The sequence below is a fragment of the Gracilinanus agilis genome, chromosome 4, assembly GCF_016433145.1.
Source record: "Gracilinanus agilis isolate LMUSP501 chromosome 4, AgileGrace, whole genome shotgun sequence".
In the NCBI taxonomy this organism is placed as follows: Eukaryota; Metazoa; Chordata; class Mammalia; order Didelphimorphia; family Didelphidae; genus Gracilinanus; species Gracilinanus agilis.
In genome coordinates, this window is record NC_058133.1 from 330,824,177 (window position 1) to 330,849,538 (window position 25,362).

The following is a 25,362-nucleotide window of genomic DNA, read 5'->3' on the forward strand; positions in this document are numbered from 1 at the left end:
GGAAAGTAAAAGCATGAATCATGTAACCATGTTAACTTTTCTAAAAAATAAATATTATTAAATGTTAAAAAATAAAAAGGAAAAAAAAGAAAAGAAAAGGGAAAAAAAGGCAGATAACCTTCTTCACTACAATTTTAGGTGCAGCCCTCTAAGAGGCCTGGGAGATGGAGAAGATGCCCTATTTATGTTTAACACAACTCTACTGGCAATGCCAACTAGCAGAAACATATATGTTAGACTGAAAATTACCTGAGGAGATGTTGGAGTATGGAAATAGACTGTGGGTCTTGTAAGCACGTTGCATTGATGTTTCTCAGATGACCACATTCAAATGTTGCTTCTAAACTATGATTCAAGAAACCCAAATCAGAAAAGAATACATAAGAATTAAAGATAGCTTTACAGTTTTCTAATGACAAAATTACAATGAGCTCAATTCGATGAATATTAATTAAACACCAACTACACATACATGGAAGAAAAAACATACAAGAATATGAAAAAGGCATGGAAGAGGTACAAAGTACAGTGATAGCACACACTGATGTAACGTTTTTAGATTTTTTTCCAACTTTCTTTTTCATTTAATAAGTATTTATTTTCTCTCTCTCCTTTCCCATTTTCCAACTTCACTGATTTAAGTCAATTGAGAATTCCCCCAATAACCTTATGTAATCATATCTATACCTTGTTTGATTCTCCCATCCTTACACATGAAAGGTAATTTTTTGTGCCCCTTTTATGTCTTAAGTTTTATATATATATATATATATATATACATATATATATATATATGTATATATATATATATATTCCCCCCTCCCCCACTTGGAACATATCTTGGTATATGGCAGTGATGGCGAACCTATGGCATGGGTGCCAAAGATGGCATGCAGAGTGTTCTCTATGGACATGTACCGCCCTCCCCCCACCCAATTTGTTATTAGAAAGGCAGAGGGACTCAGGCAGAACTGTTCCACCACAGCTGATTATTTTTTCACATCACCTGCCCCTCTGCTCAGAAGCCCAATGGCAATGCTTTCTTCCCTGTGTGTGTGTGGGGTGGGGAGGCAGGGTCTTTCCTGGCACTCAGTAGAGGGCAGGCATGGCACTTGGTCTCTAAAAAGTTCACTATGGTATATGGTATAAAGTACTGGTCTGAACCTGACTTGTCATATTTCACAAGTTTGCCAAGCAGGTTTTATTGATTAGTGAGTCTTTACCCCAGTTGCTGGGGTCTTTAGGCTTATGGACCGTTAAACTACTAGGTTCATTTGTTTCTGTATGTTGTATACTTAATCTGTTCCATTGATAGACATCTTTATTTCTTAACCAACTATTTTAAGGATTACTGCTTTGTAGTAGAGTTTTGGGATCTGGGGCCACTTGGCTTCCTTTTCCACTTTTTTATTTGCTATTTTTGTGCCTCTAGATGAATTTCATTATTTTCTTGACTCCATAAAGTAATTCTTTGGTACTTTTATTGGTAAGGTACTGAATAAATTAATTTAGTTAGCACTGTCATTTTTATCATATTGATTCGACCTACCCACAAGCAATTAATAATTTATCCAATTATTTAGGTATGTCCTTTTGACTGTAAAGTATGTTTCATAATTGTATTCATATAGTTTCTGTGTGTGTCTTGGTGGATAGACTCTCGAACATTCTACACATCCCATAGTCATTTTAAAAGGAATTTCTTTTTCATAGTAGGTTTGGTTAACATACAGAAATAGTGATGATTTATGAGGGTTTAAAAAACCTTGCAATTTTGTTAAAGCTACTGTTTCAATTAATTATCTAGTTAATGCTTTAGGGTTCTTTAAACCATATTATTTGCAAAAAACATAATTGCTTTCTCTTTGCCTATTTCCTTCATTTTTTGTGTGTGTGCTATTGCTTTCACTAGCATTTCTAGCACTGTATCAAAAAGGAGTTGGGACAATAGATGGTCTTGCTTTATTCCTACTCTTACTGGAAAGGCTTCTTGTTTATCCCTATTTAAATTGATTTGAAGCTACTAATTACCACATTAAAGACAGGCCTGTTTATCGATACATATTGAATCATGGTTATACCATGGTATAAAATTAGCCTGGTTCGCAGTATATATATCTTTTTGATATGTTATTGTAGCCTCTTTAGTTATTTTTAATACCTTTTCTATCTTAGAAACAATACTATATATTGGTTCTAAGGCAGAAGAGCAGTTAAGGGCTCAGCAATGGCGGTTAAGTGACTTGCCCAGTGTAGTGCAAATAGGGTACATATCAGCCCTGAAAAGCCTTACAGGAGAGTTTCTGACAGTTGGAAAAGGGTTTAGAATCCTGAGGTTAGTCAGTTGACCCTGGGGACTCGATGAGAGTAGGATGGTCAACTGAGCTCTGTTCATTAGACTAAAAACCTGGCCTATATTCTGCAGCTTTTCTCTCAAAATTGGTTAGCTTAACTATTTCCTTTAGATCTCCCTAACCTCCCTTATTCCCAATCATCACTTTCCCTTCCTAAATTTCTTGGGGTTTTGAAAGGAGGGTGGATCTTGGAAGCTTTCAAACTTGGTTGGTAGACATAGTTTCCCGGTAGTCAAATAGGGCTTACTCTTGTTACAAATTATCTCTTGAATCATTGTATCCAACTTTCCTAATCCTATATATGCTACAAAACCCTTTGAGGGTGAGTTAGGCAGGTCACATTCCTGTCTCCCTCCCCCACCTGAAGCTTTCCCTAGGCAGCTCTTAAGAGTTACCTTATACCCCTCCATCCCTTCCAATCAAACCTAAAAATAATAAACCCTGTTTATCACTTAATCAAACCTTTGGCTAGTTCATTAATTGATTGATAAGAGAGGGAGAAGGGAATAAAGGAATAATATTGTCTCTGGGTCATGAAGGGAATTGAAGGTGTCCATTTTGGAGGAAGTGTAATCTCAATACTTCCTCTGAGCTATTCCTTTGTGAACCTGAGAAACTGACTAGCAGCCCTCTAGTCAGTTTCAAGCCATTCTTGGCTAGCCCTAAACTTTGTCTGTAGAAGTGCCCTTCCTACTTGAGGGCTCAGTGTTTCCCTTTAGTGTCTCTGTCTCAAACCTGTGTCCCAGTCTGTGTCTCCCAGGTTGTAGCTGCCTACCCTTACAACTCTTTATACCTCTGTGTTTATATTCCCTAAACTCAGTCATTTCTTTACTTCTCCTACCACCTCAATCTACCACCTTTACCATTATATCTTCGTTATCTATTTCCTGCCTTAGGGATCCACAAACCCCTATCCACAGTGCCTCATCCCTATTCACATTACCTTTAGTCCTTTACCTGCCTTATCCCCTATTGCAACCTTACCTTGCCTTAATCTCCCTATTACCTCTAGCCTATTCCCATTTTATAACCACCTTACTACCCCAGCCTAATCCCCTTATTACAACCCTGCCTAAAATTCCCTTATTATACCAGGGTCACACAGCTAGGAAGTGTCTGGGGCCAAACTGGAACCCAGGAACTCTCTAGGCCTGGCTCTCCATCTACTGAGCCATCTAGCTGCCCCCTCTGTGTCCTCTTTTAATCTATCCCTTCATCTACTCTATTTTATTCTCTCCCTATCCCCTTATTTCTCTGCTAACTTGAATGTGTGTCCCACCATCCTTGAATAATTCGGATGAAAGTGAGGTTCAAGTGATGTCTGATCTCCTCCCTTCCCCTCCCCTTTATACAGACTTCTACTTGTGCACCCCAACTATGTGAGCCAATAAATACCTCCTCCCCCTTTCTAAAGTTTATTTCTCTTCTTTATTCTTTTAAGATCAATAGAACATTAGAAAATCATTCCTGGTGACTGTCTCATTTAACCTCTGTCAAACCCTTTGCTTTATGTTCTTTTGCTGCTTCAGCCTTGTAGAACGTTCATTTCGAGTTACCCCCAACAATTTTCTTCACTCCTATTTATGTGCTATTGAAAGTTGCTACACTAATAAGTCACACAGTTGTGCTGAATGAAATCACTGCGAGTCAATGTAATCTGCTCACCAGTGGGCCCTTGTTTGTTCTTTGCTAATTTCTTATCCCACTTTTCACAGTGTCTGTTCTAAACATTCTTTTCTTTCCTGAAGTTTTTCAACTACCCCCTCCCTCTCCCCTCTCAGCAGAGGTGATCAGCTCATATGTTATTGAGAAAGCAGAGGTCATTCTCTGTGAATTCCCTTTCTGGTTTCTAATCACTTCTCACCCATTGCTCTTGTGTCCTTGATCCCATACTGATTCCTGCATCCTTCAGAAGACAGATTTTTAGGGTCAATCTCTTCTTAAATAGCAACTCCTCCTATGCTATCCACAAACTTGCCCAGGCAGTGGATTGAGAACCAGGCCTAGAGATGGGAGGTCCTGGGTTCAAATCTGGCCTCAGATACTTCCCAGCTGTGTAACCCTGGGCAAATCACTTAACCCCCATTGCCTAGCCCTTACTGCTCTTCTGCCTTGGAAGCAGTACACGGTATTGAGTCTAAGACAGAAGGTAAGGGTTTTTAAAAAAGCAAAAAACTTTTACCTGTCCCTGTCATTTTAAGCTACTCATCCCACTCTCCCTAATCCTATATATCCAATCAAGTGCTAAATCTTGGTATTTTTTTTACTTCCCTAGTTCTCTCTTGCACATGATCCCTTCTTTTTCTTCCCTTAGCTACCACTCTAGTGTAGGCCCTCATCTCTTGCTAGTACTGCTGTGGCCTCCAAATGGATGCCCTTCCCTAGAGCCTTTCCCCATTTCAGCCCCATACTTCACAGTGCTTCAGATTGTGTCATTTCTCTACTCTACTGACTGTGGGGGTACTAATGGCCTCTAGAATCAAATATATAAAGTCTTCAATATCACCTTTAAAACTTGGCCCCTTCTGTGCCAACCTATCTTTCCAATGCCATTATCCATTACTCTAGGTCTTGAGAAACTCCCCTTTTGTCTCTGTGTCTGGGATCTATCACTTTACTCCAAGACTCTGACTTTGTATCCCAGTATTTAGAAGAGTCCCTGGCACACAGTAGGCACTTTACAAATCCTAGCTGATAATCGGGCCACTCTACTTTCTCTCTTCCTTTTCAAAACCAAACTCAGAGAAAAAGCTATCTTTCCTCATCTCCTCCCACTTACATTCAACCTCTTACAACTTCAGTCTGAGTTCACCCACTTAACTGAAACTGCTTTCTCTAAGATTATCCCTGATTTCTTGTTCAGTCCTTTTTGATTTTCCTGTAGTGTTTGATACTGCTGACCACCCAGTCCCTAAGTTTTGATGACATCACTACTGTTTGATTCTTTGTTGGATCATCCATGTCTTGTTTTTTGTAACCAGGAGCATCCCCTAAGTCTGCTGTGGGCCCCCTCCTTTTCCTTTCCTGCATCAGGGGTTCTGGTAACATTTATGGACTTTCCAGTCAAAGTACATGGAGTAACTCCTTGTTGTCTTCCTAACCTCAACCGCGATCTCTTGTCCTCCTGTATCTGTCCAGGCCATCCTCTACTTCTGGAATGTGTTCTCTCCTCCCAGGCCACTCTTAGAATCCCTAACTTCCCTCAAAGTTTGATCTTCTCTGCTTCCCTAGGGGACTGTGACACTGATGCCTTTATATTTTAGTGCTCAACCCTGTTTACATTTATTATATGTGTTTCTATCTGTTGTATTCCTCAATATAAAGCAAGTGCTTGAAAGGTAGAGACTGGTTTTCACTTTGACTTCCTAATCTTAGGTGCCTGTCAGAGCTTTTTACTCCTAGCAGGTGATAATTGTTTGTTGGTTTGGAATGTAAGGTGTTAAACAGTAAATGTCTAGAGAGAAAGTGAAAATACTTTTGAAATCAGGAAAGTCAAATAACAACACTGTTCTGTGAGTGTTTTTTTCTTGAAATCTCCAATTCAGTACTTGCTGATGGGGGCAGCTTGCCATCAAGTATTCCGCCCAAAAGCTCAGGCATTGTGATTCAAAGGGGAACCTCAAGGCACTGATGAATGAAGTTGTTTGACCTATAAAAACCCTTTGGGGGGCAGCTGGGTGGCTCAGTGGGTTGAGAGCCAGGCCTAGAGACGGGAGGTCCTAGGTTCAAATCTGGCCTCAGACAATTTCCCAGTTGTGTGATCCTGGGCAAGTCACTTGACCTCCATTGCCTACCCTTACCACTCTTCTGCCTTGGAGCCAATACACAGTATTGATTCCAAGACAGAAGGTAAGGGTTTTAAAAAACAAAACAAACAAACCAAAAAACCCTTTGGAATTCTGTTAAAATTCTGCTTCAGGGACTTGTACAGAAAATTTTCAATCTATTTTTTATCTTTTTTAGTCTAAGACCTAAAAACATGCTTTAGACTAAGAAATATAATAAACTAAAATGAAATAAAATTGCCATGTGTTCGGGAAACATAATTTGCTTTAGTTTTTAAATGAGGAATTTTATCTTTTACTTTCTTTATAGTCTTACATTTTAATCTTTTTGCACAATTAAAAGAATGGCCAGTTGAGGACAAGTAAGCAACTCCAAACAAACAAACTCCAAATAACACAAATTTGGAGATACAATAGACTAAATCAGTCACTCTTAATCATAACAACCACTTATCTAGAAGTCAGCAGCAGCAGTTATCCTATAAATTATGGCTATTGGTCCAGGCCCAAAAATTAGCAATGAGAAATTTAGGAACATGGAATGCTAGGAACCCGGCCTGAGAAGATATAATAACAGAGTACTAGAATTTGGGAGAAAGATGTTAAAGAGACTTTCCTGGGACACTTTCCCAGGACCCTCAGCTTACCTAGACAGCCTGGCATGTGTGTACTGCAGGAAAACACCTGTATCACCTCGGCTCTGAAAAACGCGGTCCCAATTAAACTTATAATCAGACAACAGATGGCCTTTGAAGTCCTGAAAGAATAAAAAAGAACTCTGCAGCTCTGTTTCTAGCAACAAAAGAAAGGTTTTTAGAGAGGCCTAATTTTGAGAAGGGATGCATAATTTCAACTGACCTGAATAATGAGTGCTGCCAGTCCAACTCTTTCTGCAGTCTCATGTGGATTTTCCAGTTCTTTAGATGCTGTGAAATATTGACAGACAAAAGCTAGTGGCTTTTACATACATAACACCACGCCAGACAATTTAAGTGGAATAAAACCTGCCTGAAATGTCTGCGAATAGTAAATTAGCAAGAGCAAATAGAATATAATATATTTTCTTCTATTAAGCCAACATTAGTCAACAAATCACATTTCATTTGCTAGGTCCTGGGATCAGTATTCAATGGAAAGTAAAATATTCTTATTTTTATTTCCTCAAATTACTAACTTTTTTGTTTTACTCCAGGATAAGTCATTCATTTTTTCCAAGAGCAAAAATAAAATTAAGACATGAGGTATTGTGACAAGAGAATTGTATACCATAGAATCTTCACAAAGCTCATGTGGAAATTAGGGCAGACTGAAGCTGCCTCTAACAGTGTGAGAAAGTTACTTCAGAGTCCAGGTTACTAATCTGAACTTCCTCTGACTAGCTGATCTAGAAGATTTCTGGTATCTTGAACTTATGGAAGGTACTCTGACACTTAGTAAGTTATAATAAATTATATATTTTTAAGTAGCCATCATAGCAGATCAGTTTTGTATGTAACAGCACAAAAAAAGATATAAACTTGGGGGCAGCTGGGTGGCTCAGTGGACAGAGAGCCAGGCCCAGAAATGGGAGGTCCTGGGTTCAAATTTGACTCCAGACACTTCCTAGCTCTGTGATCCTGGGCAAGTCACTTAACCCCCATTGCCTAGCCCTTACCACTCTTCTGCCTTAGAACCAATACATAGTATGGATTCTAAGACAGAAGGTAAGAGTCTAAAAAAAAAAAAAAGATATAAACTCACTCTTGGAAAAAGTCATGTTTTCTAGCATCCTTAACCGTGTTTCATTTATAACATCCTCCAGAAAAGTAACATCTCCCCTTCGAGTCTTCATTCCTTGGACCACTCCAAAGGGAATATGTCGACACCTAAAGGAGGGAGATAGGAGCAGAATTTTCATCCCTTAGCTAAGAAACTTAAAATAATTACAGAGGAAATAATCTTTCTTAACATGCAGAGACCAAAGTTTTCAATAACCTTATTTGAGAAAATAGAAAAAAGAATTGAACATAATATAAAATCCTGCTCACTTAAAATAGGTCATCATCAAATTACTGAAACAATGCATAACTAATATGATTAACTCTGTTTAGATGGATAAAAGGAAAATAAGGGCTTTAAAAATCAAGCAACTGAAAACAATGAAAAGTCAAAATTCATGTGAAATAATAACTGCTGGCCAAAGTCTAAGAACAGTTCTCAAAAGAACTGTGAACTATTAAAAACTATAGGAAAGATTGCTTCAAAGCACTAAGAGAACTGCAAATTGAACAGCTCTTGGGTTTCAGTAACTCAAAAAGTGGGAGACAACAAAAGATGGGAATAATCAATGTTGGGGGGTGTGTGTTGGGGAGACAGGCACATTAACTGTGAGTTGGTTGTTTGTAAGGTTATTTGGTATTATGTTCAGAAAAATGACTAAAATATTTATACTTTTTTTAGCCTAGAGAGGATACTTGTAGGCATTTATCTCTAAGGAGGTCAGTGATAAAAAAGAAAGGTCCCATAAAAATAAAAATAACTAGGAGCAAATTTTGTAGAAGTAAAGAACAAAGTAGATGCCCATCTATCTAGGGAAATGTTTAAATAAACTGGTACATGAATAGTCTATTACTATGCTGTAAGAAACAAGGATACTGATGAATACAGAGAAACACATACATACAAAGTGAAATAATAGGAAGCAGCATATAAAGTGACTACAGCAATGTAAATCGAAAGAACAGCAAAAAAAATTGAAATTAAATGCTTTGAAACTGTAATGACCATCTTGGACCCAAAGAAGATATATGAAAATGGACCTCTGCCTATTCCCCCATTCTTTGTAGAGAGGGAAGACTGGGTGACATCAAACACTGCATATATTGCTGGACCTGGCTGATGTGTTTGATTATTAGTTTTCCTGAATTGTTTTTCCCTTCTTATTCTTTGTTATAAGGGGTGACTCATTCCCTGTACTGGGGAATGCAGGTGATATAAAAACAAATGTTACTAAAAATACTTTGAAGTTAGAAATACAGCCACAACATAAAAAAAATAACACAAAATTTAAAATGCTCCACATATTTCTACATAGAAAGCTCTTAACCTAAAAAGTAAATATTGATTTCAGTAATTTAGTAATTTGGCAAAGAATAGTTAGTTGGCCTTGTTTTACTTCCCAAAGCTTATGTCTCCCCCCCCCCCCAAATGTCACTTGTACAGATAGACATTACCTTTCTGCCCATTCAAATCCCATGAGCCTCAGAATTTGAAATACTTGTTGAAAATGATTTTGTTGGCCTTTATCTGTCTTGGAAAGAAAATAAACTTAGAAAAAGGGGAATGTGAACCTTAATTTAAAACAAAGAATATGTATCCCATTAAATAATACCAGTGACAAGAATTAGTGTACTAGTTAATAAAATGGATAACTGAATACATATACAATCCAGTGAACTAATGCAGATTACCAAGTATGATGGAGAAAGAAGACAAAATTCATGGAACTCTACAGAGACAGTGAACATGGATAATATCTAACCTTTAGGATTTACATTTTTTATAGGGGGTCCACAGCAAAGAAGTTCTGAAGTTTGGTGTTAAAGGCAGACTCTTTTGGAGAATGGCAATAGGACAGAAACTTCAGGAGAAGAAGGGGGCTTCAGAGTGGCCAAGAAATGAGAATGAAGGCTAGTTGCCTGAAATTCTATAAAACTCATTCATTTCTGATGAAACTGTTACACTACAGGTTTCAAAAGAGCAGGAATTCTATGAAAATTTTTTTAGTAGTTTGATAGGTATGGCACCGAATAAGTAATTTGGGTAGGATTGTCATTTTTGTGATATTAGCTCATCCCACCCATGAACAATTAATGTTTTTCCAATTATTTAGATTTTAATTGTGTGAAAAGTGTTTTGTAGTTGTGTTGATATAATTTCTGTGTTTGTCTTGGTAAATAGATTCCTAAATATTTTATGTTGTTCAGAGTGATTTTAAATGGAGTTTCTCTTTCTAACTCCTACTGCTCAATTTTGTTGGAAATATACAGAAATGCTGATAATTTATGTGGGTTTATCTTGTATCCTGCAACTTTGCTAAAGTTGTTAATTATTTCCACTAGTCTTTTAGTTGATTTTCTGGGGTTCTTTAAGTATACCATCAGATTATCTGCAAAGAGGGATAGCTTGGTCTCCTCATTGCTTACTTTAATCCCTTCAGTTTCTTTTCCTTCTCTAATTGCTACTGCTAGTGTTTCTAGTACAATGTTAAACAATAAGGTGATAATGGGCAGCTTTGTTTCACACTTGATCTTATTGGAAAGGCTTCTAATTTATCCCCATTGCATATGATGCTTGTTGATGGTTTTAGGTATATACTATTTATTATTTTTAGGAAATGTCCTTCTATTCCTATACTTTTCAGTGCTTTCAATAGGAATGGATGCTGTATTTTGTCAAAGGCTTTTTCAGCATCTATTGAGATAATCATGTGATTTTTGTTTGTTTGCTTGTTGATATGATCAATTATGTAGATGGTTTTCCTAATACTGAAACATCCTTGCATTCCTGGTATAAATCCCACCTGGACATAGTAAATAATCCTTATGATAATTTGCTGGAATCTTTCTGCTGGTATTTTACTTACGATTTTTGCATTTATGTTATTTAAGGAGATTGACCTGTTGTTTTCTTTCTCTGTGTTTTTTTTTTCATTTTTTTTTAAACCCTTAACTTCTGTGTATTGGCTCCTAGGTGGAAGAGTGGTAAGGGTGGGCAATGGGGGTTAAGTGACTTGCCCAAGGTCATACAGCTGGGAAGTGTCTGAGGCTGAATTTGAACCTAGGACCTCCCATCTCTAGGCCTGGCACTCAATCCACTGAGCTACCCAGCTGCCCCTCTTTCTCTGTTTTTGATCTCACAGCAGGAATTCTTAAACATATTTTTGACATGGGTTTCCTATTTAGCAGTCTGTTTAAACTTGGGAATTCCTTTTTAGAAAAATGCATAGGATTTTATAGAAGGAAACTAATCACACTAAAATATAGTTATTAACAAATTTTTTAAAATGTTAATCCATTCCCTCTCCAAAGGAAGGGTGAATATGTATACCAGGTTGAGAACCCTTGCTCTAGAGTAAAACTACATGATGTGATGACAAAGATGATATAGGTACAATGCTATTCAAAGTGCAGTAAAATTTCATTTTAATGAAGCAAAGGGGATTGTTTTTTTTACTTTCTTTAAAAACTGCTATCTAAATATGCTTGGTATCACATTGTTCCTGTAGCAATCTAATATACTGGGCAGAAATTAATCTCCTTTATTGCCTTCGAGAATGGCTCCAAATGCCCACTTGCATAATTGATGTTTATGGGGAACAGATTCCAGGCTTCTGCTCTTTATTCTGTTTACTTACCACATATATCATTGAATCAAAATTATATTTGTTCATTCGATCAATAGCAGCTGCAAGATCTCTGAAAAATGAATCCACAAATTAGAAGTTCTTTAGATCTTTGAATATCTAATAATATAATTCAGATCTAAATAAATAAATTAAAACCTAATACTTTAGAAGATATGGAGCAACTTTTCAAGAATGCCACATATATTGCCAATTGCAGATTTGGTGGCCCTCAATCTTCTTATTTACAATTTTAAAAAGGACATAAAACTAGCTAAATCTCCAAGGAAAATAATCACCTAACTTATGACTTCTCTTCTTTCTTTATCAAGTGAAAATTTAAAAAAAAAAAAAAGAGCCTCCAAGTAAATTCCTTGACTATTCTTTTGCTGGTATTAACAATGAGTTTTAAACTCACCAGTTTTAACTGAGTATGTTTAAACATATACATATATATATATGTATATATATATATATTGGCAAAGACTGCACTTATAGTTAAGGATAAAGCACACAGTTGCTGTTCATAATAAACATAATGAAAAAATGAATAGTGAATTGTAAACTTTCAAGTGAAGAGATTTGGGGTGGTTAATATTGTGATATAGATTTTTTTTTGTTAAAAAATGGCAATACTGCCATCAAATATTTGTCAAGAATCTGACATTTTTTCCATCATGTTCATTATGAATAGCAACTGTGTTGTTCAAAAATCGATTCAACTACTTAACCATTTTCGGCTGAAAGAAGGGTAAAGACAAAATAAACAGAAAAAATGCAAATCAAGGTTAGAGGGATGGAATTAAAGAAAGGGTACTAGGTTTAAATCACAGAACTTTTTAAACTTGATGAGATTTGTGAAATCTTTTGAATTCAATCCTTAAACTTTTCAGATGAATAATCTGAGGCCCAGAGAAGTTAAACAACTAGCTCAAAATCACACTGCTAGGGGCAGCTAGGTAGCACAGTGGCTAGAGTGCAGGCCTGGAGTTGGGAGGACATGAGTTCAAATCTGACCTCAGACACTTCCTAGCTGTGTGACCCTGGGCAAGTCACTTAACCCCAATTGCCTAGCCCCGGTCATTCTCTGTCTTAGAACTGTTAATAAGAGAGAAAGTAAGGGCTTAAAAAGAAAATCACAGAGCTAGTAATAGTAAAGATAAGCCAGAACCCACTTAACTTCTAGCATGACACTTTGCTTGAAGTCTATCATGCCACTTTTCTCATCAGCATTGGCTGTTTCAATACATATTGAAAACCAGCATGGCAGAGTAAACAGAGAGCTGGTGATGAAGTAAGACATGGATTCAAATCTTGCCCCTGCTATGTACTAAGAAAGCCTCAACCTCTATGTCCTAAGGCAATCCCTTCAGAAGATTGCAAAGGTGGTGCCAACCTCCCTGATCGCTCCCTGCACTGATGAAGTCAAGGGACTGATCTAAAAAGAAATCACCAGCAGAGCACGCTGCCATGACATATTCCAAAAAGTCACTCTCAACGTGGGCAGATATTTTATCCCAAATAAGAATTTGACATAGAGTAAGACTTTGTCAATCTGAGGGATGCAGAAAGGTCATTTATAATTTTTAACTTACACACAAAAGTACCTTTACAACATGCACAAATTTTACTGTTGCCTTTATTACTAAATGGCAGATGTTGGGAAGGTAAATGGAATCAACAGTACCATCTATGACAAATGTTTATTTTCTATAGCATGACATTATTTGTTTGGAAACAAATTTTAAACTATTTACTTATTTTAAAAAAGCAAAATAACTACATATTGAACCTGGGCTATCCAGGGCATAAGAGCAATGTTCTTACATCTAAAATATTTTACAAACCTAATGTAACAACACCTGCACTGTGTAATTTTCTTAATTTTGTCAAAGGACCCTAAAAGGTATAGAGGTGAAAACTTAGAAAAATCCAGAAAGGCAATGCCAAAGAATTGTGGGTGTTTTATGGCAGAGTCTGATAAGGGGCACTGGGAATGTTTCTAGCCCTTTCTTGGAATCTGTGCTTTCATCTGAAGGCCTATTACATTTTTCTTGGTCATTTTTCTAGCACCACAGGATTGCTAGAATTGAGAAATTTCTTGTAATCTTTGCTTTCCTGCTAATAGTAATGAATATTTATAGTAGAAATGGTGTTCCTCCTTCCTCTCTCCCTACTTGCCCTATTTGACATATAATTGGCATACAAATATACTAAATTAAGAAATGGAATGCTCACTGACATAAGAAAGCAAAATATAAACTGCTGACTTAAGAAAAAAATTAACGAAGATGAAAAAATTATTTGCTAAGAGCTATTTGGAATCACCAATTAGAAAAACCTGGTTGAAACACGTAATACAAGTTGTATGTACAGTCACATAAAATTATAGCCCCAGAGATAGGAGGCTTCTTTTTCCTGTCTGTACTACCCCAGAATTAAGTGAGCTCAATAAACCTAGCTCATAACTTCTATTTATTTATTTATTTAACAGTTCATTCATTCATTTATTTGTTTGTTTTTTTTTTTAAAACCCTTGTACTTCGGTGTATTGTCTCATAGGTGGAAGATTGGTAAGGGTGGGCAATGGGGGTCAAGTGACTTGCCCAGGGTCACACAGCTGGGAAGTGGCTGAGGCTGGGTTTGAACCTAGGACCTCCTGTCTCTAGGCCTGACTCTCACTCCACTGAGCTACCCAGCTGCCCCTGTTTGTTTTTTTTTTTTGTTTTGTTTTGTTTTTTTTATTTTAAACCCTTAAACTTCTGTGTATTGACTTATAGGTGGAAGAGTGGTAAGGCTAGGCAATGGGGGTCAAGTGACTTGCCCAGGGTCACAGCTGGGAAGTGTCTGAGGCCGGATTGTATTTGTTTGTTTTGTTTGTTTTTAAATACTTACCTTCCATCCTGGAATCAATATTGCATATCAGTTTCAAGGCAGAAGAGTGTGGTAAGAGCTAGGCAATGAGAGTTAAGTGACTTGCCCAGGATCATGCAACTAAGATGTATCTGAGGCCAAATTTGAATCCAGAACCTCCTGTCTTTAGGTCTGGCTATCAATCCATTGAGCAACCCAGCTGCTCCCCATAACTTTTTTTTTTTTTAACCCTTAACTTCTGTGTATTGGCTCCTTGGTGGAAGAGTGGTAAGGGTGGGCAATGGAGGTCAAGTGACTTGCCCAGGGTCACACAGCTGGGAAGTGTCTGAGGCCAGATTTGAACCTAGGATCTCCTGTCTCTAGGCCTGACTCTCAATCTACTGAGCTACCCAGCTACCCAGTTGCACCCCTCAACCTCATAACTTTTAATGGACAATTGTCATCAAGTTTGTGGAAAAGAAAATTGAATCAAACTTTTGGCACTTCGGCCGACCAAGATGGATCAGATAGCAGTCAGAATGTAACAGGAGGGGCATTGACAGTTGAAGTAAGAGAATAGGATTATGGGAAAAAGTATTAACTGAAAAAGGTGCCAAAAGCTTGATTCAGTTTTCCTTTCCACAAGTTTCATTCTAATGGATAATAGCAAAGAATGATGATAAAAGAAAAAAGGTGCTAGGATATCTACTTAAGCCATTACTTATATCACTATAATAAGGAAGAGCCTTAAAATAAGGTATTATGTAAGCTGAATGTATTACTTATTCAATAAACATTTATAACTCAAAAGAAACATGAGATGAACAAAGGTAGAGTTCCTCTCCATTCCAAATGTTCCTATCAACCAGCTGTGCCCAACCCGTGGTAGAGCTTCCTGAGCTCCGACGGGGCCGATGAGCCACAAGTGGTTGTATGTACACTGAGCCCAACACAGTGATGTCATAGGACAAAAGCACCTGGTCTGTGCCCCACACTGAAGATTCTGGCAGATTGGCATGCTTGGGCTTATGTTTAAGGGGCGTGAATTTTTCAGCTGGGAAGGGAAGAGCTTCGAGGAAGAGACTCATTAAGCATCTAGGACAGTCATTGGTAAAAGGCTGAGCTCACAGCTAAGTGGGGAAAGAGAGAGAGAGAGAAAGAAGCAAATGTGGGCACAGGACTGAACTGACCACATAGGAAGAGTGAGGGCCATGCAGAAGTGGAGGACTCTGAGATCTCAAATGGTGACCCCCTCAAGAGGAAAAAGGCCTGGAAGGTGGGAGCTGCAGGATTTTCCTAAAGCAGGAGGATGACACATTCCTGGCATTTCGCGTCCTTCCCAGCATGCCCCAACAACCTTTCAAGCTTTAACCCACACGGCCCCCTTCAGCGTGTCCAGTCTAAGTGGCCCTCGTTCTCTCACACACAATGCTTCCCTCTCTGGTCTCTGAGGCGCGGCTCCGGTTGTCTCACAGGCACTGGCACCTCCTTTCAGTGTTTAGAATCCTGTTTCTCCATGAATACTTTCCTTTAATCCCCTCTCCCCGGCTCCTGCAATCCTTTCCACTAATTTATTTTGTGTGTATGTGTGTATGTGTGTGTGTGTGTGTGTGTGTGTGTGTGTGTGTAGATATATTATCCTGTATGTATGTGTACATATATACATAGGTGTATTTAACCATGTTGTGTGTCTACACATACATATCCAGATATTGACCTATGTATCTATGTCCTGTACATTCTTCAATCCATTTGTTTCCACTAAAGACGTGTAAGCTCTGTGAGGGGACAATCTGTTCTTTTGTGCTGTTTTAGGTACATAGTAGGTTTTTAATAATTATTTGTTGACTGATATTAGGGATGCTGTCAATTTTAAGGTATTTATTTTTAGTGAAGATATCTGAAACAGAAAATATTTACTTTAAATTCAGAATTTATTGATACAATGCCTGGGGAAATCTTGTGGTGTTAAACTCTAAATATGCTTTGGTATCCTAAAGATTTCTTAGCCAGGATCTTCCACATCAACCAGTCAATAAGCACTGACTAAGCAACTACTACTGTGCCAGATGCTGTGCTGAGTACAGGGGATACAAAGAAATGTAATAAACAGACCCTGCTCCCAAGAAGCTCCGTTTCTCCACTCATTAGTCTGATCATAATTAAGCTCCCCTCCCATGAATAATGGCCCCTGTTTTCAGCAGGTAAGGAAGCATGCTCTAGAATTTTATAGGCTTTCCCCAAACGACCTATGAAGTCCCTCCTAGCTCTCAATCCATAGTCTCCACATTCACTACTGATCAAAGAACATGTGAAAATGCCCACGTCTAAAGGTCATTCTTGAAGAAGTCACCAACCTGGTTGCATAAAGAGAAGTCCCATCACTTCGCATTACGGTGCAGCTCAAGGAAGGGTCTCCTTTCCCAGAGAGATCTACTATAGCTGTTCCTTTTCTATAAATTCAAAAAGTAAAACATGAAGTAATACATGAAACTATGAAAATGCAATAAAAATGGTGTAATAAGCTAAAATCCATTGCTTAAAAGAATAAAATTAGAATTGCCTTTTTGGAAATTTGAAAGCCAATATTTGTGTTCCCCCTTGCAAAAAAAAAAAAAAACACCGTTTCTAACATAAAACTCTCAACAAAAATCAATTTTAGTTTCTATTATTAATAGAGAAGATGGAAACTATGGATATATTTAAAAAGATGAAGCATGATTCAATATTTGAGAATGAAATGGCAATCAACTTATAATTTTTATTATGTTATGATGTCAGACCATGTGGCCTTCCTTAAAAAAAAAACAAAAAAAGAAAGTTATGGGCCTTTTTATTGTGTAAAAGTTAAATAAAAACTGTAGTACAAACTGAAAGGTATAGCTAAGTGGCACAACAGATAAAGCATTTGGCCTGGAGTCTGAAAGACCTAATTTCAAATATGGCCTCAGATGCTTAAATAACTGAGTGATCCTAAGGAAGTCACTTAAGTTCTATTTTCCCCAGTTTCCTCATCTGTAAAATGGGGATAATAGCAGCACCTATCTCCCAGGGTTGTTGCAAAGAGCAAATAAGACAATAATTGTTGAGAGTTTAGCACAGTGCCTGGCACACAGTAAGCACTATATAAATATTAGCTATTACTAATATTGGCAATTATTTAATGGAATATAATTGTGCTGCAAGGAATATATATGAAGTCTTGAGAGGAACATGTGGACTTATATAAAATGATACAGGAAAACAAGACCAGAAGAACACAAACCATAACTACAATATAACCAAGCCAATACTGAGAGACAATAAGATTCCAATTAATGGTAGCACCACAGTCCTGAAGTTAAAAGACAAATCCTTTCTGTTAAAGATCAATAAACTAGCTTTTGGAGAATTGAACTACGTATGGTGGTTTGCTTGGATATTTGCCAGCAAATGTCAATTGTGTCAAAACAAAATCAATTTTAATTTTTTAAGAAAAAACTATTCTCTAAATTTCTGATATGTAAAGTAATATAGCAGCATTCAACTAAAAAGGAAGACAACCATGTAGCACAAAGCAAAATCCAGCTTCTTCAACAACTAATATGTAATATTCAATACAAGACTAATTTCTAGAATCAGTTCAATGTGTTGTCAAATGTAAGGTACAAAATAAACTCAAAAAACAAGTATTTATGAAATGCCCAACATGTATCAGTTACTCTATTAGAAACAGAAACACAGAAATGCAACTCAGCTCTTGATGAGCTGACAATCGTTTAGGAGGAGAGCATTATGCATTAAGACTTACAATCAAAATAAATATATGGTTCTTTCTTATTTTAGTGGTAATAAGGAGAGGTAGTAGGGAGGAGATGAGGAAAGACTCATGTAGAAAGTATTATCTGAATTTAGCTTTGAGGGAAACTTTGTATGCTAAGAAGCAAAGACGAGGAAGGGAAGGCATTCTGTTCCCAGACATGTGCCATGTGAGCAGTAAGGTCAATGTGGCTGGGCTGTAATATCCATGATCGGGGAGAAATCTCTAGTAAGGCAGGCTGGATCCAGGTGGTGAAAGATTTTAAATGTCAAACATAAAAATTTGTTCTTGATCGTAAGGAGCTAAGACATAGGAATGACATACCTAATACCTTTTTTAGGGGATAATTTAGTTCAATTTTGTGATGCTGACATTAACTTCTATAACATTTAAAAATTATAAACAAGCATATATACATGATCTCAAATTGATTGTTTTTTATCAACCTTGTCATCTAGATGGTGTAGCTATTATAATTCCATTTTTAAAGCTGAGAAAACCAAAGCTCAGAGGAGTTAAAGGCTCTGCCCCAGAACACAAAGTTCTCAAAAGTGGTAGTTTGGATTAAAAAAAAAAAAAAAAAAACAGGCCCTAGCAGTACCAGATCTTAAACTGTACTATAAAGCATTCGTCATTAAAACAATATGGTACTGGCTAAGAGACAGAAGGGAGGATCAGTGGAATAGACTTGGGGTAAATGACGTCAGCAAAACAGTGTATGATAAAGCCAAAAAGCCCAACTTTTGGGACAAAAATCCACTATTTGACAAAAACTGCTGGGAAAATTGGAAAACAATATGGGAGAGATTAGGTTTAGATCAACATCTCACACCCTACACCAAGATAAATTTAGAATGGGTGAAAAAACTTGAATATAAAGAAGGAAACTGTAAGTAAATTAAGTGAACACAAATTAGTATACTTGTCAGATCTCTGGGAAAGGAAAGATTTTAAAACCAAGCAAGAGTTAGAAAAAAATTACAAAATGTAAAATAAATAATTTTGATTATGTTAAATTAAAAAGGTTTTGTACAAACAAAAACAATGCAACCAAAATCAGAAGGGAAACAACAAACTGGGAAAAAATCTTTACAACAAAAAATTCTGACAGAGGTCTAATTACTCAGATATACAAGGAACTAAATCAATTGTATAAAAAATCAAGCCATTCCCCAACTGATAAATGGGCAAGGGACATGAAGAGGCAATTTTCAGATAAAGAAATCAAAACTATCAATAAGCACATGAGAAAGTGTTCTAAATCTCTAATAATTAGAGAAATGCAAATCAAAACAACTCTGAGATACCACACACCTAGCAGATTGGCTAAAATTATTAGCAGGGGAGAGTAATGAATGTTGGAGGGGATGAGGCAAAATTGGGACATTAATGCATTGCTGATGGAGTTGTGAACTGATCCAACCATTCTGGATGGCAATTTGGAACTATGCCCAAAGAGCGATAAAAGAATGCCTGCCCTTTGATCTAGCCATAGCATTGCTGGGTTTGTACCCCAAAGAGATCATAGATAAACAGACTTGTACAAAAATATTTATAGCCGCACTCTTTGTGGTGGCAAAAAACTGGAAAATGAGGGTATGCCCTTCAATTGGGGAATGGCTGAACAAATTGTGGTATATATTGGTGATGGAATACTATTGTGCTCAAAGGAATAATAAACTGGAGGAATTCCAAGTGAACTGGAAAGACCTCCAGGAATTGATGCAGAGCGAAAGGAGCAGAGCCAGAAGAACATTGTACACAGAGACTGATATACTGTGGTAAAATCGAATGCAATGGACTTCTGTACTAGCAGCAATGCAATGACCCAGGACAATTCTGAGGGATTTATGGTAAAGAACGCTGCCCACATTCAGAGGAAGAACTACAGGAGAGGAAACACAGAAGAAAAGCAACTGCTTGAACACATGGGTTGATGCAGACATGATTGAGGATGTAGACCTAAAAGGACCACACCAATGTAACTATTAATAATATGTAAATAAGTCTTGACTGATGACACATGTTAAAACCAGTGGAAATGTGCATTGGCGATGGGGGGGGGGGAGTTTGAGGGAGTGAAGGGGAAAGTAAAAACATGAATCATGTAACCATGGAAAATTTTTCTAAAAATCCAAATAAATAAGTAAATAAATAAATAAATAAACCTATAATAAATAAGAAATAATTTACAAAGAGAAAGCTCTAGATCTAAAAGCCATTAGGAAAGGCTTTCCATAGAAGGTGGGACATTAATTGGGAGTCAAAGGAAGCCTGGGAAACCAGTAGGAGGAACCCAGGAGAGAGCATTGAAGGGATGGGGAAAGACAAAAATGCCCAGAGCTCAGAGACAGCGGCAGGAGAAGAGCGGACTGAGGGGTATGTGGAAGTGGAAGGTGTAAAGCATAAGAAGGATGGAAAGTGTTGGGGAGGTTGGGGGATGCTGGGTGAGGATGAACTCAGCCAAAGAATTTGAATTTGATTTGGAGGAGACAGGGAGACACTGGAGTTTACTGAGTATGCTGTTATCCAATCTAGGAAACGAAGTTGTTCATAATATAACAATAATAATATATTATGAATAATGTATATTTTAAAATGTTCATAATTTAGTAATGACATTGGAATAATGGTTTACTTTTTATAAAATAACATATGTGGTGCTTTATAATGTACGGAGCATTAAAAAATACATTAGCACAACTGATTCTTACAATAACCTTATGAAATAGTTATTAGATATCAGTCAGAATGTCCACGAGGAGTCTTTAAACACTTTCTATATCCCAGGCACTATGCTAAACTCTGGGAATATGAGAGGCAAAAACATGGTTCCTGTGTGCAGTGAGCTCACATTCCAATGGGGAGGTCAAATTGCAAATAACCATGTACACATAAAATACACCCCCCACCCCAATTATCAATGGAAGGTAAATTCAGAGGAAGGCCTGGGAGTGCAGTGGATAGAATGCCAGGCCTGAAGTCATCTGGCCTTAGATACACGTACTAGTTATGTAATCCTGGACACGTTACTTTTCCTTTGCCTCAGTTTCCTCATTTGTAAAGTGGGGATAATAATAACACCTGATTCCCAGAGCTGTTGTGTTAAATGAGATAATCTTTGTAAAATGCTTGGCACAGTGTCTGGCACATAACAGGTGCTATATAAATGCTCATTTCCTTCCTTTGTAATATCACCATCCTGCTGTGCTTTCCTACTATAGATGTCCCCAAATGACCAGGGCCCTCTTTTTCTTCTATTTTTATTCATTTTCCCTTAGTGGCATTAGTAGTTTCCCTCTCATATCAATATTTATGCAGATAACTTGCAGATCTGTATTTGGCCTCTGTCTTTTTTTTTTTGAGCTCCACTTTGGGCATCATTCATTGCCTCCTGGACATTTACACATGGATATCCCGTGGGCACCTCAGATCTAATATGGTAGAACTCCTCTTCTAAAAGTCTTTCATCACTGCTTAGGGTATGACCACTTTGTGGTCCCCAAGGTTTCATCATTAGGGTCAACTTCAATTTCTCACTCTCCCTCACCTTGTGTGGCTAACCAATTGCCAAGTGTTGTCCAATTTGTTCCTCAATATTTCTCCCTTCTATCTTCTTTTCTCCAATCCATTCCCCAACTGGGCATGGCTCCAGTTCAGGTTCTTGTCGCCTATGACCTAGACTCTTACCTTAGCAGCCTCCTAATTGGTCTCTTCCTTCTCCAATCCAATCTACAAAAAGCTTCTAAGTGATATTCCTAAAGGGTGTCTCTTATACTTGAGGAGAAAAGAGTCATCATTAACTGAAAAGGAATAAAGGGAGGTTCTCTGGAACATGCATTCTGACTTGGGCTGCCCACTACCTCTAAAGTCAAACACATATTTCTCTGAACAGCATTTAAAACTCTTCACAATCAGGCTCCAACCTACCTTTTCAGCCTATTACACTCCTCTTCATACAAGCTTTATCACTGGTCTTTATGCAATCTAGGGTCCAATCAAACCAGCCAGAAAGGCATGTGTTCAAATCTCATTTTGGATATTTACTAGCTACATGATCCAAGGAAACTCACTTGGCCTCTATAAGCCTCAGTTTCCTTATCTGTAAAATGGGAATAATAGTTTCAAGCTATAATGAAATAGTATATATATAAAGTACTTTAAAGTGCTACATGTTAACTATTATTATTTGTACAACCTGCCCCCCATGCCTATAGAACACTGCTTCCTCATCTATTCCTAGGAATCCTGAAATTCCTTAAATGGTTTAACTCAAGCACCACCTGCTATGTGGCCTTTCTTGATTTCCCAGTGGCTTGTCTTTTCTCTCACCAAAAAAAAAAAAACCTACCTTATATAAATCATGTTGTCTCCACTAATAAAACATCATTTTCATAGGAGGTGCTTAAAAAACACTTGCTAATTGTCTGATTATGCCATTAAGGAGCTGTGAATTAGGCAAACTGTTACTTTGGTTTTCTCAACATAAAATGAGAATAACATCAATTCTTTGTCACTAGGTTGTTGCATGCATGAAATCACTTTGAAAAATTGAAGTATTTTATTACTAAAAGAATGCATCCATTTCAAAGTATACGACATAATGAGCAAGAAAAATTATTTTGATCATACTTTGTTCTCTGAAGGAGTCCTTTCTTGTCCAACAACCTTAAGACTTCCCGGGATTTCTCTCGATAAAATGATTCTCCTGAATATTCATCAAAATGCACGCCTAGTCTCTATAAAGTTCCAAAAACAAAAAGTCAGGGTAAAACATAAAATTTAATTCTTTGTAAGATAGAGGTTGGGTTGCCCTACTGTCTCATAAAAGGATAAAAGAAGAAAACTTGATTTACATTTAAATAAAACTAAAAATTAGACTGGTCCTCTAATTTATCAAAGAAAAAAGAAAAGTTCCATATTGCTAGGTCAAGAATGCCATAAAAGTGGTATATTCACATCCTGGAAGAGAGAGGAATCATCTGATTTTTCTTAAGAACAATTTATCAGTTCAATGTGCTGGAGGTCTAATAATGGGAGCTTTAGGGGGAGTTATTCCTCTAGACATAAATAGATAATAAATTGGGATGGGATGCTCAAGGAGACAAAAATCACACACAATGAAAGCCATGATATTTGTGTTATTTGGGACATATTAGCTTTTTCTTTGAAACCCATTCTAAAAAAGGTTCTTCTTAATTATTTTTTAATGGTTTTGTTAAGACCTAGCTTCAGGTAACTCTGAAAATATTACATTTTCACAGATATGGTAATCATGCAAACAAGGTATAAAGAAACCATTTGATCTGTATATTTTGAGACAATGATTAAAACAAAACAAAACAAAACCCTAACATCAAGTTTTGGGGTCCTGTCGGATAAGAAAGAGGTTAAATTCTGTTTATAACTATCAGAGGTAGAGTCTAATGAGGAAAAAAGGGAAAAGTAAGAAGAGATGAGGAGAAGGAGAAGGGGGGAAGAGATTGAGAGAGGGGAAAAAGATGAAGGAGAGGAATTTTAAGTCACAGGGGAACAGTAAAGGACATCTTCAAATGACCTAAGTTTTATTCAATGTCTCAAAATCGAAGGTCATCTAAATGAGTAACTAAATAGTTACTCAAGGAAGTGCCTAATCCAGGGTTTGCATAAATGCACAGGCTCTAACCTCATGTTGCCTCACACTATGATTAGGAGAGGCCTCCACATACCTTGTAAATCTGGACATACTCTTTAATGCTCAAGTCCCGAAATTTTTGCCACAATGAAAGTGCTTGTTCGTCACCCGCTTCTAGTTGATGAAAGAACTCACGGGCTGATTTCTCCACACTTTCATCATCTGCTGCTTCCTTATTAACTTGTACATAAACCTAAAAACAAAAGGGAAGCAAGAAAAGAGCACTGATGAATCATTAAAATAATCATCAAAGGAGAGCAGAAAGAAGTTCATTAGGTAACACAGACAAGCAAGGAAGAGTAGGACTTGGTCTTTTTCTATTCTGTATAGGGAAAGGTTCATATTTATCAATGGTGGTCAAGCTTGTAGTAATAAAAAGGAAAATTAAAAAAAAAACCACAATGGATTACTGTCAACTCTGACAAAGAAAACAACAAATGCCACAGAGAAAAAATAAATTACACAATCTGACTGCATAACTTGCCCTCTTTTTCAAAATATCAATTGAATTTTTCTGGTATTACTTTGGGAAAAGGTTAAAGGAAGTGAAGCTGTTCAGTTTAGAGAAAAGAAGGCAGGTTATTATTTTTATGAAGATCCTGGCTGGCTAAAAAGAAGATCCAAGATGAACAAAATTATCAGAATGAACTTCAGGGAAACAGTATGGCATCTCATTTTCTGGACAAAAGCAAGGAGCAATAATCTGCCTTGGATGACTTAAGTCTTTCACTGACCCAGATGAATCCATCTGACTAAAGGTGAATAATGTAATATACACATTTAGATATAACCAATGTATGGTTTTCACTTTTATTTGTTACAAGGGAAGATTAAAAAATTCTTTTTTTCTTGCAGGGGGAAAATTGTAGGGGAGGAATGAGCTGGTGACATAGCATGGAAATAAAAAAGAAAGAAAACTGATAAAGCATTTTTAAAATGTGCAGAAAAGAGCAGAAGGGAGTTCATGGAAGTCACAGACAAATAGGATAGCTTTGAAACTAGACTGTTGAATATATTATACATTTAAACACCCCTGCTCCCCTCCCCCAAATGATTACTTTTCATTTAAAGTTAAAATTGAACTCTGGACTTCTTTCTATTCCTTACATGCCAACAATGCCATCTCCTATCTCCAGACTTTTATACTAACCATATGACATGCTTGGAAAACACTCCTTTCCTTTTTCCACCTGTCTTTTCCCTTAAGCAGTTCAAAGACTATCTTCTGCAAGAAGCATTTCTTGATCTGCACTAGTGACCTCCCTCCCTAACTCTATCCATTAGAACGTAAAGTATTTTTGAATAGAGATTGTTTTATTCATTGTATTTCTTTCAAGTCAAAAAGCTTTTAAGCAATTAAAGCACTCACTATGTGCTAAGCACAAAGAAAGGTGAAAATGGTCCTTGCCATTAGGAAGCTCATGGTCTAACAGGAAAGCAACATGCAAAGGCTGTTTAAAAAATTACACATGGGGAATATTGGAAGTAAACTTGGGGGCGAAAGTACAAGCTCT

At 37.1% G+C, this 25,362-nt stretch overlaps 1 protein-coding gene across 1 annotated transcript in view; it reads right to left on the reverse strand.

Annotated features, from left to right (window-relative positions):
• The window catches only part of RARS2 (arginyl-tRNA synthetase 2, mitochondrial), a 75,232-nt gene that overhangs the window by 5,037 nt on the left and 44,833 nt on the right, over positions 1-25,362 (reverse strand). Inside the window, exons 9-17 of the mRNA XM_044676369.1 lie at positions 23,883-24,041; positions 22,807-22,913; positions 16,733-16,828; positions 11,535-11,595; positions 9,352-9,428; positions 7,880-8,004; positions 6,998-7,065; positions 6,787-6,896; positions 250-345 (exon numbers count right to left, since the gene is read on the reverse strand). Of these exons, the coding sequence (XP_044532304.1) occupies positions 250-345; positions 6,787-6,896; positions 6,998-7,065; positions 7,880-8,004; positions 9,352-9,428; positions 11,535-11,595; positions 16,733-16,828; positions 22,807-22,913; positions 23,883-24,041 (899 nt within the window). The remainder of the gene's footprint in view (positions 1-249; positions 346-6,786; positions 6,897-6,997; positions 7,066-7,879; positions 8,005-9,351; positions 9,429-11,534; positions 11,596-16,732; positions 16,829-22,806; positions 22,914-23,882; positions 24,042-25,362) is intronic.